The sequence below is a fragment of the Hippocampus comes genome, unplaced genomic scaffold (genome assembly GCF_001891065.2).
Source record: "Hippocampus comes isolate QL1 unplaced genomic scaffold, H_comes_QL1_v1.1 scaffold104, whole genome shotgun sequence".
In the NCBI taxonomy this organism is placed as follows: domain Eukaryota; kingdom Metazoa; phylum Chordata; class Actinopteri; order Syngnathiformes; family Syngnathidae; genus Hippocampus; species Hippocampus comes.
In genome coordinates this window covers 4,769,797-4,782,247 of record NW_017806072.1, presented here as the reverse complement: position 1 = coordinate 4,782,247, position 12,451 = coordinate 4,769,797, and the positions used below count along the sequence as shown (strand labels likewise).

General features: G+C 40.8%; 1 protein-coding gene across 14 annotated transcripts in view; it reads right to left on the bottom strand.

Annotated features, from left to right (window-relative positions):
- mical3a (microtubule associated monooxygenase, calponin and LIM domain containing 3a) overlaps positions 1-12,451 on the bottom strand; it is a 58,281-nt gene that overhangs the window by 23,647 nt on the left and 22,183 nt on the right. For 8 of the 14 annotated variants that reach the window (XM_019894013.1, XM_019894014.1, XM_019894019.1 and 5 more), the window contains 17 exons: positions 12,251-12,313; positions 11,986-12,099; positions 11,706-11,810; positions 11,426-11,539; positions 10,915-11,013; positions 9,536-9,643; positions 9,046-9,232; positions 8,059-8,159; positions 7,861-7,954; positions 5,193-5,388; positions 4,584-4,810; positions 4,246-4,338; positions 3,606-3,758; positions 3,112-3,174; positions 430-504; positions 226-339; positions 47-129 (listed from right to left, as the gene is read on the bottom strand). In XM_019894013.1, the coding sequence (XP_019749572.1) occupies positions 47-129; positions 226-339; positions 430-504; positions 3,112-3,174; positions 3,606-3,758; positions 4,246-4,338; positions 4,584-4,810; positions 5,193-5,388; positions 7,861-7,954; positions 8,059-8,159; positions 9,046-9,232; positions 9,536-9,643; positions 10,915-11,013; positions 11,426-11,539; positions 11,706-11,810; positions 11,986-12,099; positions 12,251-12,313 (1,989 nt within the window). Of the gene's footprint in view, positions 1-46; positions 130-225; positions 340-429; positions 505-3,111; positions 3,175-3,605; positions 3,759-4,245; positions 4,339-4,583; positions 4,811-5,192; positions 5,389-7,860; positions 7,955-8,058; positions 8,160-9,045; positions 9,233-9,535; positions 9,644-10,636; positions 11,014-11,425; positions 11,540-11,705; positions 11,811-11,985; positions 12,100-12,250; positions 12,314-12,451 lie in introns of those variants that run through there. The other 6 variants (XM_019894021.1, XM_019894028.1, XM_019894027.1 and 3 more) reach the window with 6 other exon arrangements.

Here is a 12,451-nt window from a genome sequence, read left to right as displayed (position 1 = left end):
CAGAGACATACGCACCTGAAGAAAAAGAGCATTGGGATTGTCTGACCTGTCTTTCAGGTTCGATTGCAGGTAATATTGGCGAAAGGATGGCATCATCTTCTTTCAGATACGGTTCAGTGCTGGATGGTCCTGAATACATTAACAAAAAAGATGCTGCTCCATTTGTCACATAAAACAAAAGCGCATTCCAGTTATAAGCCTGATGGAATGATTGACGGCATGTACCATTATCTGAAGCCGATCCCACACTTTCAGATGTTTTGTCTTCCTCAGGAAAAGCTTCACTGTGCAATGGTGGGGGAAATCGTGCCTCAGCTTCAGCATCAGAAGGGATGTCATCTACAAATAAAATGTCATTAATAAAGCAGCTCTTCAATTACTTCGGGTTTGAATGTTTGATAGAAATGTTGTTGTTTTTTATCTCCTGACCTTGGTCGATTTCTGTACCAAGCTCCATATTGGGACTTTCTGCTTCTGCTTCCAGATCATCATCCTCACAAAGTTCTGATGTAACGGAAATAAATAATAAAATAAGCCACTAGTCTTTTTGATCCAGAATGTTTGGCAACACAAATTAAATGTTGCTTTTGTCTATCTGCCATCTTTACAGCCGTTCAATTAGCGTAGTCAGACAACTGAACAGATAAAAAAAAAAATTGAGTCAGCGGGAAAAAAAAGATCCAACTTAAGACGTAGAACACGAGTGTCAAACTCATTTTTGTCGTAGGCCACATCGTAGTTATGGTTTCCTTCAAAGGGGCATTATTACTGTCAACTCAATGTATGGTTTTCTGATAGTACATGTGCACAACAAATTAATGGATAACTAGTTTTGAAATTAAAGGTGAGGAAAATTTGTTCAAATATTATTCCCATACATTTATTTTAAAAGCAACATATCAACATTTTTTAAAAGTGAAGACAATTTTAAATGTTGGTACTTTAGTAGGAATCATAAAGTCAACAAAAATAATTTTCTTTCACAGGGTATATTAAATTATTTGGTGAGTCAGATCTTGCCCCCGGGCCTTGAGTTTGACACCTGTGATGTGGAATTGAATTGAATACAACTTTGTAATTGTAAAGTAAGTAAGTACCAAATAAATCCTTGTTGGGTTTCAAATGAAAATATACTATGTAACATAAAATAATAAAATGAAACGTTAGTAAATAGCAACAAAAGGCAAAGTTAGAGTAGCTTAAAACAAAGTCATGCATCTTCTATTTATAATTAAAATGGCGCAACCAAAACATGATAGCATAAGATAACGCAGGAATGGGCAACTGGTGGCCTACTGGCCACATTCGAGATGGCGCTCGATCAAATTTTGAACGTGAAAATGTGGTTGCCCTTACTGGAGAGCTGACCGTTTGCATCGTTCGGACTTCTTACTAGGATCGAATTAGGTCAAGAAAATATTGTCTTTCAGATAAAATAGGTTAATATTCTCACCGGAATTAAATGCAAACCTAGCTTCTTTAGAGACACTATCAGCCATGAAAGTTGCCACGACAACAACAATCTCCAAAGTACCGTATATAAACAATTATTTCACCCCCCCCACACACACATGGAATGACATTTACTCCCCTATACTGTGCACTGTATTCACACAAGTGAGTGAGCCAGCCTATGAATGTGGGAAGGAAAATCATACGGTAGTATAAAATGAGTTCTTGCACTTTACGTTGGTTTGCTGTTCAGCAGTTTTGTGATATCTTTGAATGGGATTTTTTTTTTTTTTTTATCCATGCAGGCCCTTTACACAGGAGGAGGAGAACCTAGCCTGTCGTTATTTTTTTTGTAGTTGAGAAGTGTATCTTTTCTAAATGCATTTGAGAAAAAATATATAAACGCACTGTTCTGGATATTGCTTCAATAAAACAATAGACCTGTATATATGTATCTTGTCCTTATTTAAAATGGCATTTTTGTGCAGGGTCCCATGTGACCTGCCAGTAGTACTGATGGAAAATGCTGGCCCTCGCCATCGTTTAAGTTGCCCAACCCTGAGTTAGAGGATAAGCAGTGATGTATGATGTGGCAGGTGAGTCTTCTTATAAAGGACACTGGAACCCAAAAATAACTTTCACTGTAAGCAATTTACACTCAGCTGAACAACACTGGCTAAATTGTTAAAGAGCATGCATATAGACCACCCAATTTAAGCAACTTTCAAAAAAACTTTTAAATCAGTGATAAAACCATTTTACGTCACTCTAAGTAAAACCAAATAATTCACACATCACCCATGATGGCAGGTAATACTGAGTTTGCAGGCAACGCTAGCTACCTATATCAGCAATGTATTATATTAAAAGGACAAAAAAGTGAGGAAAACAGACATTTCTGGAGTTTGAAAGGGTGAGCCGATAAGGTGAAAAACAGGTCATGAATAGACCACAACAAAGATGAACTCTTGAGAACGGCAGCCTTCCAGCATGCTTTGTGAGTGTATGTCATTCGTGCAAGCTACAAAAGGCCAGCCAAAAGACAGTGATAGATATATGAGTCTTCGACAGGATGCATGATCCTTCGTAAGTCTGTGCTACCTCCAGACATTGAATCCAACCAGACTCGCACTGCTTCGTGCCGGGCAGATGTGTGGGCAGGGGCTACATTCAAACCAGAAGATACAGCTCAATGGGGTACGGGTGTAAGGTAACAGTAAAGTAACAGGACACATGGGAGAGAAAACAGAACACAAACGAATAAAGCCCCCCCCCCCAACATTCAAAAAAACTTTTAAATCAGTGATAAAACCATTTTACGTCACTCTAAGTAAAACCAAATAATTCACACATCACCCATGATGGCAGGTAATACTGAGTTTGCAGGCAACGCTAGCTACCTATATCAGCAATGTATTATATTAAAAGGACAAAAAAGTGAGGAAAACAGACATTTCTGGAGTTTGAAAGGGTGAGCCGATAAGGTGAAAAACAGGTCATGAATAGACCACAACAAAGATGAACTCTTGAGAACGGCAGCCTTCCAGCATGCTTTGTGAGTGTATGTCATTCGTGCAAGCTACAAAAGGCCAGCCAAAAGACAGTGATAGATATATGAGTCTTCGACAGGATGCATGATCCTTCGTAAGTCTGTGCTACCTCCAGACATTGAATCCAACCAGACTCGCACTGCTTCGTGCCGGGCAGATGTGTGGGCAGGGGCTACATTCAAACCAGAAGATACAGCTCAATGGGGTACGGGTGTAAGGTAACAGTAAAGTAACAGGACACATGGGAGAGAAAACAGAACACAAACGAATAAAGCCCCCCCCCCCAACAAAAAAAAAAGAAAAAAAAAGCATTGACATGTGGGTTACATGATGTACTGGGATGGGGTTGAGGAACTTTTTTCACCCCAGAGGAACAACAATGACTGTAAAAAGAAAATTAAAAGATAGCACATAATTAGACATTCCAGGAAAAAAGCAATGTGACACAAATGTAAACAAAATCTGAGTTAGGTTAGTCAGGAGGATGAGGCTCCTCCTCTGATGCAATTAGACACACTTTAATCTTTATTCCAGTAAGGTCGACTTGTCTAGAGTTGGGCCCCGGCGAAATGCTCCCCGTCTTGGCTCCTCTGAATGCTTTACCTGTAGAGGAGGGCTGTGTGAGCTCAATGGGCTGGGTGGTTGAAGCCAGTTGGCCACCCCCATCTGTCTCAGACTCTTCGTGTGTTCCTGACACACCTGGAATCGCAAGAGGATCCAAAGGCTGCAGGACTTGTTGAATTTGTAGGTTCTTGGCTGAATGAGGGTGTCATGCGTATGTTTCAGTGTCGTAGTTTTGTATGGACAAATGGACAAATGGGACAATCAAGTGGGAAAGGTAGAGAAAAGGGAAAACGGGAGGACAGGAAAAGACAGGAGAAAAATGATAGGGAGAGAGAGGCACAGAGGAAGTTAGACTAAAGATGCAATCATAATAAAGAAGGCACAGCTGCATGCACGCACTCAAATAACTGCAAACATTGAAATTAAGATTAAAAATAAGAAAACGAAAAAAAACTGCTGCCCATAATTGAATCGCCTACACGGGAGAAGGCCTGGCATGAAAAGCCACACAAATGAGAATGATTTCTTAGACAGTAATTGTAAACTTATACTGTTTGCTTGAAACTGCAACATAAAACAAAAGAAAAGAGCACAATCCTTGAATAAGCAGGCCAAACCAGCCGGAACTGGCACACTCATATCAAACTGCAAATACATCCACAAGCAGTTGTGCTGCTACCTTTAAAAGTACAAACATCATCTTCGTCTGTGAGGTACTTGTCCAGCCAAAGGCCTGACTGGAGCTCCCTGTCCCAGGGGCAGTAATCCCCCTCTGCCAGCAGGCGGAGGCAGAGGCCCACCCAAAAAAAAAATCATACAAAATTTAACAGAAGGGAAAAAGTGGAAAAAGTAGGACACATTAAGGACAAGAGATGTTGAGACATCACACATGAAATAGACTTCAAACAAAAGGAGAACAGCTCGGAATGGTGTCGGACTCGACCAAAAAAACAGACAAAAAAAAAAAAAAAAACAGACAAAAGGAAAAACAAATCCCAATCACAGTCACAACCGTACCTTCACTTGACTCTTCATCTTCATCTTCCTCGTCTAGTTCAGCGAGAGCCTCATCCTCGACATCGCAGTGGTCACCTCTCAGTTGGGCGTGGAGCAGTACTGCCTCCTTCCAAGTGACGCCTCCGAGGTCTGAGGGGCTGTGAAGTTGCTGCTCCTCCTCCAACTCGACTTCCACCTCATCCTGCTCATCATGTTCGTCATCGTCCTCCATGTCTGAGTCGGAGCTACTGTGACAACAACAAAACAGTCAGGCGCTATGTCTTGAAGTTGGTTCAACATTGAGCATCTTCTGATGCTATTGTACGTCACTGTCAATAGTATTATACTGTATACATTTACTCCACGTGGAGTGACATGACCCGTGTTCTACACGCAAACCCGCAAATTAATAAGGAAAGTGTGTCTATCTGAGCATTTTCCTCTGACAATCCAGCAGTAGAAAGTGATCTGGAAAGGAATCAATCCATCATCTCTCATTTTTAACAATAGTCTATCCAATATTGTAATTAAATTTCATTTTGCTTTATACAGTCCTTTAATAAGGTTCTATATTTACATTGGAATGTGCTCTGGGGAAAAAATTGTGTAATTTTGTATTCCAACTCGTACCTGGAGCCCAGGTCAATGTCTGTAGCTTTATCCAGGACGCTGCTGAGATTATGCTCTGCCAGCGTCTCCTCTGGCACTTCTTCCAGCTCCTCCTCCCTTTGCAGGGACAGTCGGTAGTTCTCCAACTCAATTCGCTCAGGTGTTCCACGAAGGCGCTTTGCGAGGCTTGCCTCCTGTAGGCCGTTGGCTTCTGGTACTACAGTTGAGAATTTGGAGAGAGAACCCATGTGAAACATCGGTGTTTCAGACGGGCGTGATGATAAGCAAGCGACCCCCGCTATTCGCAGGGAATAGGCGGTCCAGCCCGCAAAAACATGCGTAGAATTGACGTCCAATGAATTGCATATTTGGGGGAGGATGGGTGTAATGAAACAAAACAATGAAAAAAAAAAAAGTACATATACTGTACACGGATGAAAATACATGTGCACACACACAGACGCATATACATATTATATATTTTTTCTTTTTAAACCCAAAGAATTCTTCTAACAATTACTGATGAACATTCAATATATGTTTAGATGAAATTGGGGGGCCGCCCCCCCCAAAAAAAATTAAAAAATACAGAAAAAAAATCTGCGAAAAAGTGGAATCTACGAAAGCCGAACCATGTGTATGCGGAGGCTGACTGTACGGCAATTAGGTCGCTGAAGACAAAAAAAACCCCGCTGCTGTAACAAAAGCAATACATTTTTTTTGTATTTCTAAATACCTCTCCATAGGTGTATCTACTGTGGGAACATGTGCGTGCGTGCGTGTGCATGCGTGCGTGCCCAAATCTACACAAAACAAATCCACCCAAAGTTTCTAATGAATTATTAGCATTCAATGCCACCATGACTCCAAAAACCTATTTATGCACACAGGACAAAGTGACAAGAAGACACCGATATTTAAATCTATAACTGAATTTATTGAATTAGATATTATTTCTAAAACAAATATATATACTGTATATATACAGCACAGCACGACATTGGTACATGGTGGGTGCTTTGCCTTTTTCCCATCCTGAGAAGCAAATCCTAAAACTTGATTTTTCGTACTCGTAAATCATACTGAAATGTAACCTTCAAAATCCGCCAGTTGTCTCTCAATGAATTTGTGCAGGAATAAAATTGCTGAAATGAGCACTGAGAGACAGAGAACGTGTAACATTGGATTGTTCATCATTCTTATTTTTTCAGTTTGTTTCAATTGAGTTTAACCTTTCACCTGAGCAAGTCCAGACAGTAAAACATTTAAACTTACTATCTACATACCTGACAGACTTATTAAACCATCACAAACCTAATTTGCACCGAAAATTATAAATTATATCTGCTGAAAGTTAAACTTGAAATGCCAGCTTGTCAGCGATCTACCTACAGTAACTATGGGAAATGTGTTGTGTTATCATTAATCAGAAATTACCTAGTTAGTGGGCTACTCCAATCATTTCACAGATTTAAATTACTTTACAGATTATTAAAAGATGTCAGGGTGGATATTTTCATATCGTTCCATTATTTAAACCTACAGTCAACTTGTAACTCCACACTCCACATAATGAAGCAGGCCCAACTTGAGTCCTCGTGATAAGTCGAAGTTCTCTACTCTGCACTAAACATTAAACTCATACATTAGTCCTGGAGGAATTAAAAAGAGAGGTTGGTGGATACAGTGGTAGATGACACAGCAGAGGAAGTCCAATCACAGGCACTAAGTAAAGCACAACAGCCCAGCTAGCAGTTTTAAGATGCTCTGAAAGGAGGGGTAAAGGTAAAGCTCACAAAAGCACTGGTACAAGCACTTGGTCACAGTAAAGTAAGTCTACTAATCTAGTAGGTTGGTAGGCTGGAGTAAAAGTGTGTTACTGTTACACAGAGAAACATCAACGGGCAGGCTCTAATGGAAACATTACATCGGAGGAGGCAGAGATAAAAGCGAGCAATCAGAGGCCACTAACGGTTAACATTCCCAAAAAAGAGAAAAAAAAATCTGGAAAGAGGCGCTTCATTAAAACACAGGCATGCCAAAAGAGTGAGCTTTAATGCCAAGGCGCTGGGATTAAAATTCTTTATTTTGACATGTATTTAAAATTTCTGCCTTGAGAGTTGACTAAAGAGAACTGTATCCAACTCTTTTTAATTTCCAAGTCAAGAAAGAATATATAGTGGTTTAAGATGCACCATTCACTTTTAAGAGAATGTTGCCAGAGTGCTTCAAATGCCTGTGCTAATAAAAAAAAAATGACTACAGATGTGAACATAACAAATGATGCCTCTTAAAGGAATAAATCATTCACCGAGACAGTGTACCAGACTGTTTACACAAACACTCGGCAAGCTGAGAGACTCAATGAAACCAATCACGGGAGAATGTGCACGAGCAAAACCTATGTAGTCCCACAGAACTTAGTTGCAAAGGTAAGGAAGGAGAGAAGGAAACTAAAGGGAGGCAGGAGGGCCATGCTAGAAGAAGTTGAGCAGGGCATTGATGGTGAAACAGCAGAGGAGATAAATGCAGTAGCAACATAGGAAGGGAGAGTCAAGGGGGTTGTGTGCCACCTGGTGGCACGTCCAAGAAAGTGTGCGGCAGACGGAACGCAGAGAGACTCCGCAACCCGTGGCCATGCCCACGTGGTACGGCACAGCGCCAATAGCAAGAGAGGAAAGTCGAGTACCTGAAGGCCGGATATCGGCTGAGGGGCCTGCCACCGCCATCGCCCTTCCAGGGCCATCCAACATTGTCACAGGATTTGGGGCATCCTGGTTCTCCTGCAAAGGTTGAAAGGTTGATATTTTGCCACAAGCAACACCTTATGTTTCCACACTTTGCACTTCTCTTCACTTTTTAGCTACAATTCAAATCAATTAAATACCATAGATGTGGTTGGAGCTGGGGAAGGAGAAGGCGCAGGTCTCTTTCTTTGAGCATATCCAGACAGACGATAACAGTAGTGCGGCTTGCAGTAAAATTTGCCTGTGGATAAAAATGAACAAATGCGTGTTTAAAGAACATACACTCTAGTCAGAATGTCTAACCCACAAGCTTTCTTCAGTAGATGCCATTTGTCTAGAAAGACAGAAAATGCGGCACACCTACAGTGGCAGGCTTCAGTTACACCTATGCCAGCCTGCTTCCCCCCTCCCCTCCCCCTCTTTGCCTCACCTCGCTCCTCCACTCCGCTCCACAAGTCAATCACCATTTAAATTGCAGCTTTTCGGATTAGTGAATCAACTTTATATTGACACTGGCGGGCACACAGAACAATGCCTGCTTTTACATGCAGCTCAAAAGGGGCTTTGCGTTAATGCTTCACCTAATACTGCACCTTACATGTTCAAGGGAAACAAACAGTAACGTTGAGTAAACAATAGATGCAGGAGAGCGCCAGTGATCAAGGGAATGCCAGGGGTTTAAAGTTTCACACTTGACACTGAACTCTCCTTCCCTGGGAAAGAAAAGTTAATAGTTGCTCTCAGGCAAATATTTAGACGTCATACCACGTGCTGGTGCTGATGTTGCATCCAATTGTCTAAGAGTGGGCTGTCCCTTTATGAAAGCACATAATTGGAACAATAACCCACATGTGCAAGTTTCGGGGTAAATATGCAGCAATGTTGCAGCATCTCACTTTAAAATTATAAGAAGCTTGAACAGATTACTTTTTCCTCTTAAACTACAATATTTTGTTTCAAAACTAAATTTTATCTCATGCTAATGGATGTAAAAAGCATCCTTAATAATCTATGCAGTCAATAAACTCTTGAATTTTCATGTTTTTTATGACATATCAAGTAATCGGAGATAAGCTCTTGCCCCCGATGACAAGAGTATAACGTAGACTCATCAGGTTTAGCCTTACCGTCCTCCACGTCGAAGGCATAGGAGGACAGCCGGAGAGTGGTGCCACAGTAGTCACACTTGAAGCAGCTGCGGTGGAAGAATTTCCCTTCGGCGCTCAGTCTCTCCATCACATATACTCGTTTCCGACAGAAAAAACAAACATCGCTGCCTCCAATATTGACAGGGAATTCTTTTCTGAGAGAGCCCTGTGGAAAAAAATTGTAACAACTCAGTAACAGGCCAAATTCAAGCGCTAGAGGGAGGTTATATATGATATGAAGGCCTGAAATCATATACCCATCTGCTTCAGAAACGCGCTGACCCAAAGTGTAAAGTAAGATGTCATTATTCATTACTATTCAAAGGAGCTATAAACACAGCACTATCACACACCGCTGATACTTTTTGAATCCACGGGCTTATCATCGCAGCAACCACTGAGCACTACTACACACTGTAGACAGATCTATGCAGTCACGTGCCATTGATCGTGGGGACAGCAGGCTTACCAAATCTCTTTTCTCAGGTAATCGTTTGGGCTCTTCCTGCGATTGAAGCTGATTGGCTATCTGCTCAGCCAATGAGCTAACTCCCCCTGTGTACATCCTTACATAGCGCTATGAAAAGTATTACAGGGAGAAACATAAGAAAAACAATGCAGGAAAATGAAAAGAGAACATGAAAAGGGGATGCAGACGAGGAGGAAGGAACACTAAGCACAACAGAAACGGGTACATGCGAGCAAAGGTGTAACTCGGGAAACATCATCATGGAAAATGTATGGGTACGATTAGTGGTTTAGATGGGCTGACAACCATATTCAAACACTAATGAAAGTAGAGGCAGAGGAATGAGAATGAGCATTTGATTTTTAACCACAAAATGTTTACTGGTGGAATTCTACCTATGGCTGGTAACTGCAAAGTCATGTTACCATTGGCTTGCCTGTCGCGACACTTGACATCAACCAGCTGATAACATCAACCTAATCTACTGCCAATCAAAGAGTAAGTAAACAGGACGAGAGGTTTTGCATGGGGCTTCGCCTGAAAAAAAAAATCATTCAAATACTGAAAGTACTCACACAAGCCTAGTTTGAAGTCAAGCGTTTGTATGTCCTTATGGCACTGTAGCCCTCAACGGGAGACAGCTCACTCAGTAAGGTTGTCTGTAAAATGTCTTTAAAAAGTGTGTGAACCTTTTTCTATCTGCTAAGGATAAGAGGATGATCTGTGATCCCTCTCACCCTGCTCGCTCCTAAAACTCTTCTTTTCAGAAAGAAAATCCCACAGTTTTACCAGTAAGATATCTCTGTTCAGGGACAGCAAGCATACTGAGGCTTTTAGTTGCTTGAACCCTGATGAAGATGCACAACAAATGCAGACGCAGAGCTGCATGTCGCAAAAAAAAAAAGCACTGAAGTTGTATTCAGCATTTGTGTTGGCAGCACAAAGTGTGAATGTTCTTGTCTGCGGCACATCTGAGCTTGGGTTACTCCCAGAATTCTTTTAAGGAATAAAATGGAACTTGAAAGCAATGTATTTGTTTCTCTTCAGTGAAAACCACCCCCCCCCCCCCCCCCCCCACACACACACACACACACACACACACACACACACACACACAAATGCCTGCAACAGTAATGTGTATAGTATTAGATAATTAAAGACCAAAGCAAACACAACTGTAAAAAGTTAAAATGAGTTATTATAAAAAGTTAAAACGAGTTATTACATATCACAAGCAGATCAGGGCAATCCAAAATATATATATATAAATATAAAACACTACAAAGAAGTGAGAGATAATTTCTTGACTGAACAACGGGGTCTGGTGTGTGTTAGCATTAGTTCACTGCATTTCTTATTCAAAGCCATAAAACAGCGACCTGTCTGAATGTGTCAGAAGAGAGAGATGGATCAGAGGCACTTTGGGTCTGGGCCAGGTGCCATTGTTCCATGAAAAAACTGGATGGTTTTTCCTTAGGCTCCATGAGAATTTGAAGAAGAAATGAAAACAGTTTTGTTTCAGTAGTCAATTTTAAGATTAATCTGGGAATGTTGATGCCGTAGACGGTTAGCTTGTATAGCGTGCTCTGCTACTCAATTGGAACAATTTTCTTTTGTTAATACTGTGTCTCAGTCTTACCTAAGTAAATTCATACTGCATTTTTTTGCTTAAGAGTATAGAAAATTGACCTTACGAAAGATTACACAAAAGCTATTTAAAAACAGCAATGAATGTTTCATGAACCTAAGGTCAGTAATAGTACAGTATGTTTCTTTATCAACTCAGGAGCAAAACAGAATTTCCCCTTATGGACTGAATATATCAAATATGTCAATGTACAGCAACAACAGAAAATGTCAACGCTATGTATGTAAACAATGACGTTTCACCTTCGATCCAGTTGATTTGCCATCCAACTGAGAAGCCAGTTGCTCGGCCCTCTCCTGAATACTAAGCACATATAAGGGCATTGGGACAGCCGAACACAAAGACTTTGCTGGATTCTGCAGGGGAACATTAACCAAATGTCTGTTTCATATCCAAAACATTTTCAATACGTTTTTTTTGGCTTTCTCCCCAATTTCTATAATCACTCCAAATATTTGATTGTGTTAAAATGCATGTAATTGTTACGCATTCGTTTCATTGGGGGTATACAAAAAAGCTAACCTTTCTACTAGATTCAGAAGAGGAGCGAGATGAGCTTGGATGCTCGGTGATGCCACGGGACAAATACCACTGCTCTAAAAAGAAACGGGATGGCTTTTTCTTCGGCTTCAGAGATAAGAAAGTTCAAAAGGGGGAATTAGACGATTAGAATGTGCATAGTGTGAAACATCAGCATCAAAAATGTTTTACAATCTATAAGTGTTAACCTATTTGAGTAACGGTTATCCTACATTTAAAAGCCATGTTTGATAGTCACAGCACAGCCATGCAAATTGATCACCTTTGGAGGCATGACATTTTTTCCCTTAAATTTGGAGATAAGGCAGTCTGCCCTCTCCCGTATACCAGGTACACGGATAGGTCCTGGATCTTTTAGGTGCAAAGGCTTCCACTCCTGCACAGGAAACTCCATTAAAACCCGACACCTGTGGCCTACAAGTCGCCATGTACCTTCATCAATATTGAGTAAATCTCAATCTTGCCACAAAAGGCTCGGCTTCATATGAAAAAAAAAGATGATGTGAATATCCAAGGAGTCATTTTACCCCGTAATTCACAGGCTTCTCGTAGTATTCAAGTTCCTCTTCGTCCGAAGTGACACCCAAATGCTTGAAGGCAAACATAATTTGGCTGGATGAACACTTGTTTGGATTAATCAGAAATAGTCATATAAAAAGGAGCTGTGTATGTTATTCAGTGTACAGCAAGTTTGTGCTTGATTATGAATAAAAAAGCCCAGCACATTG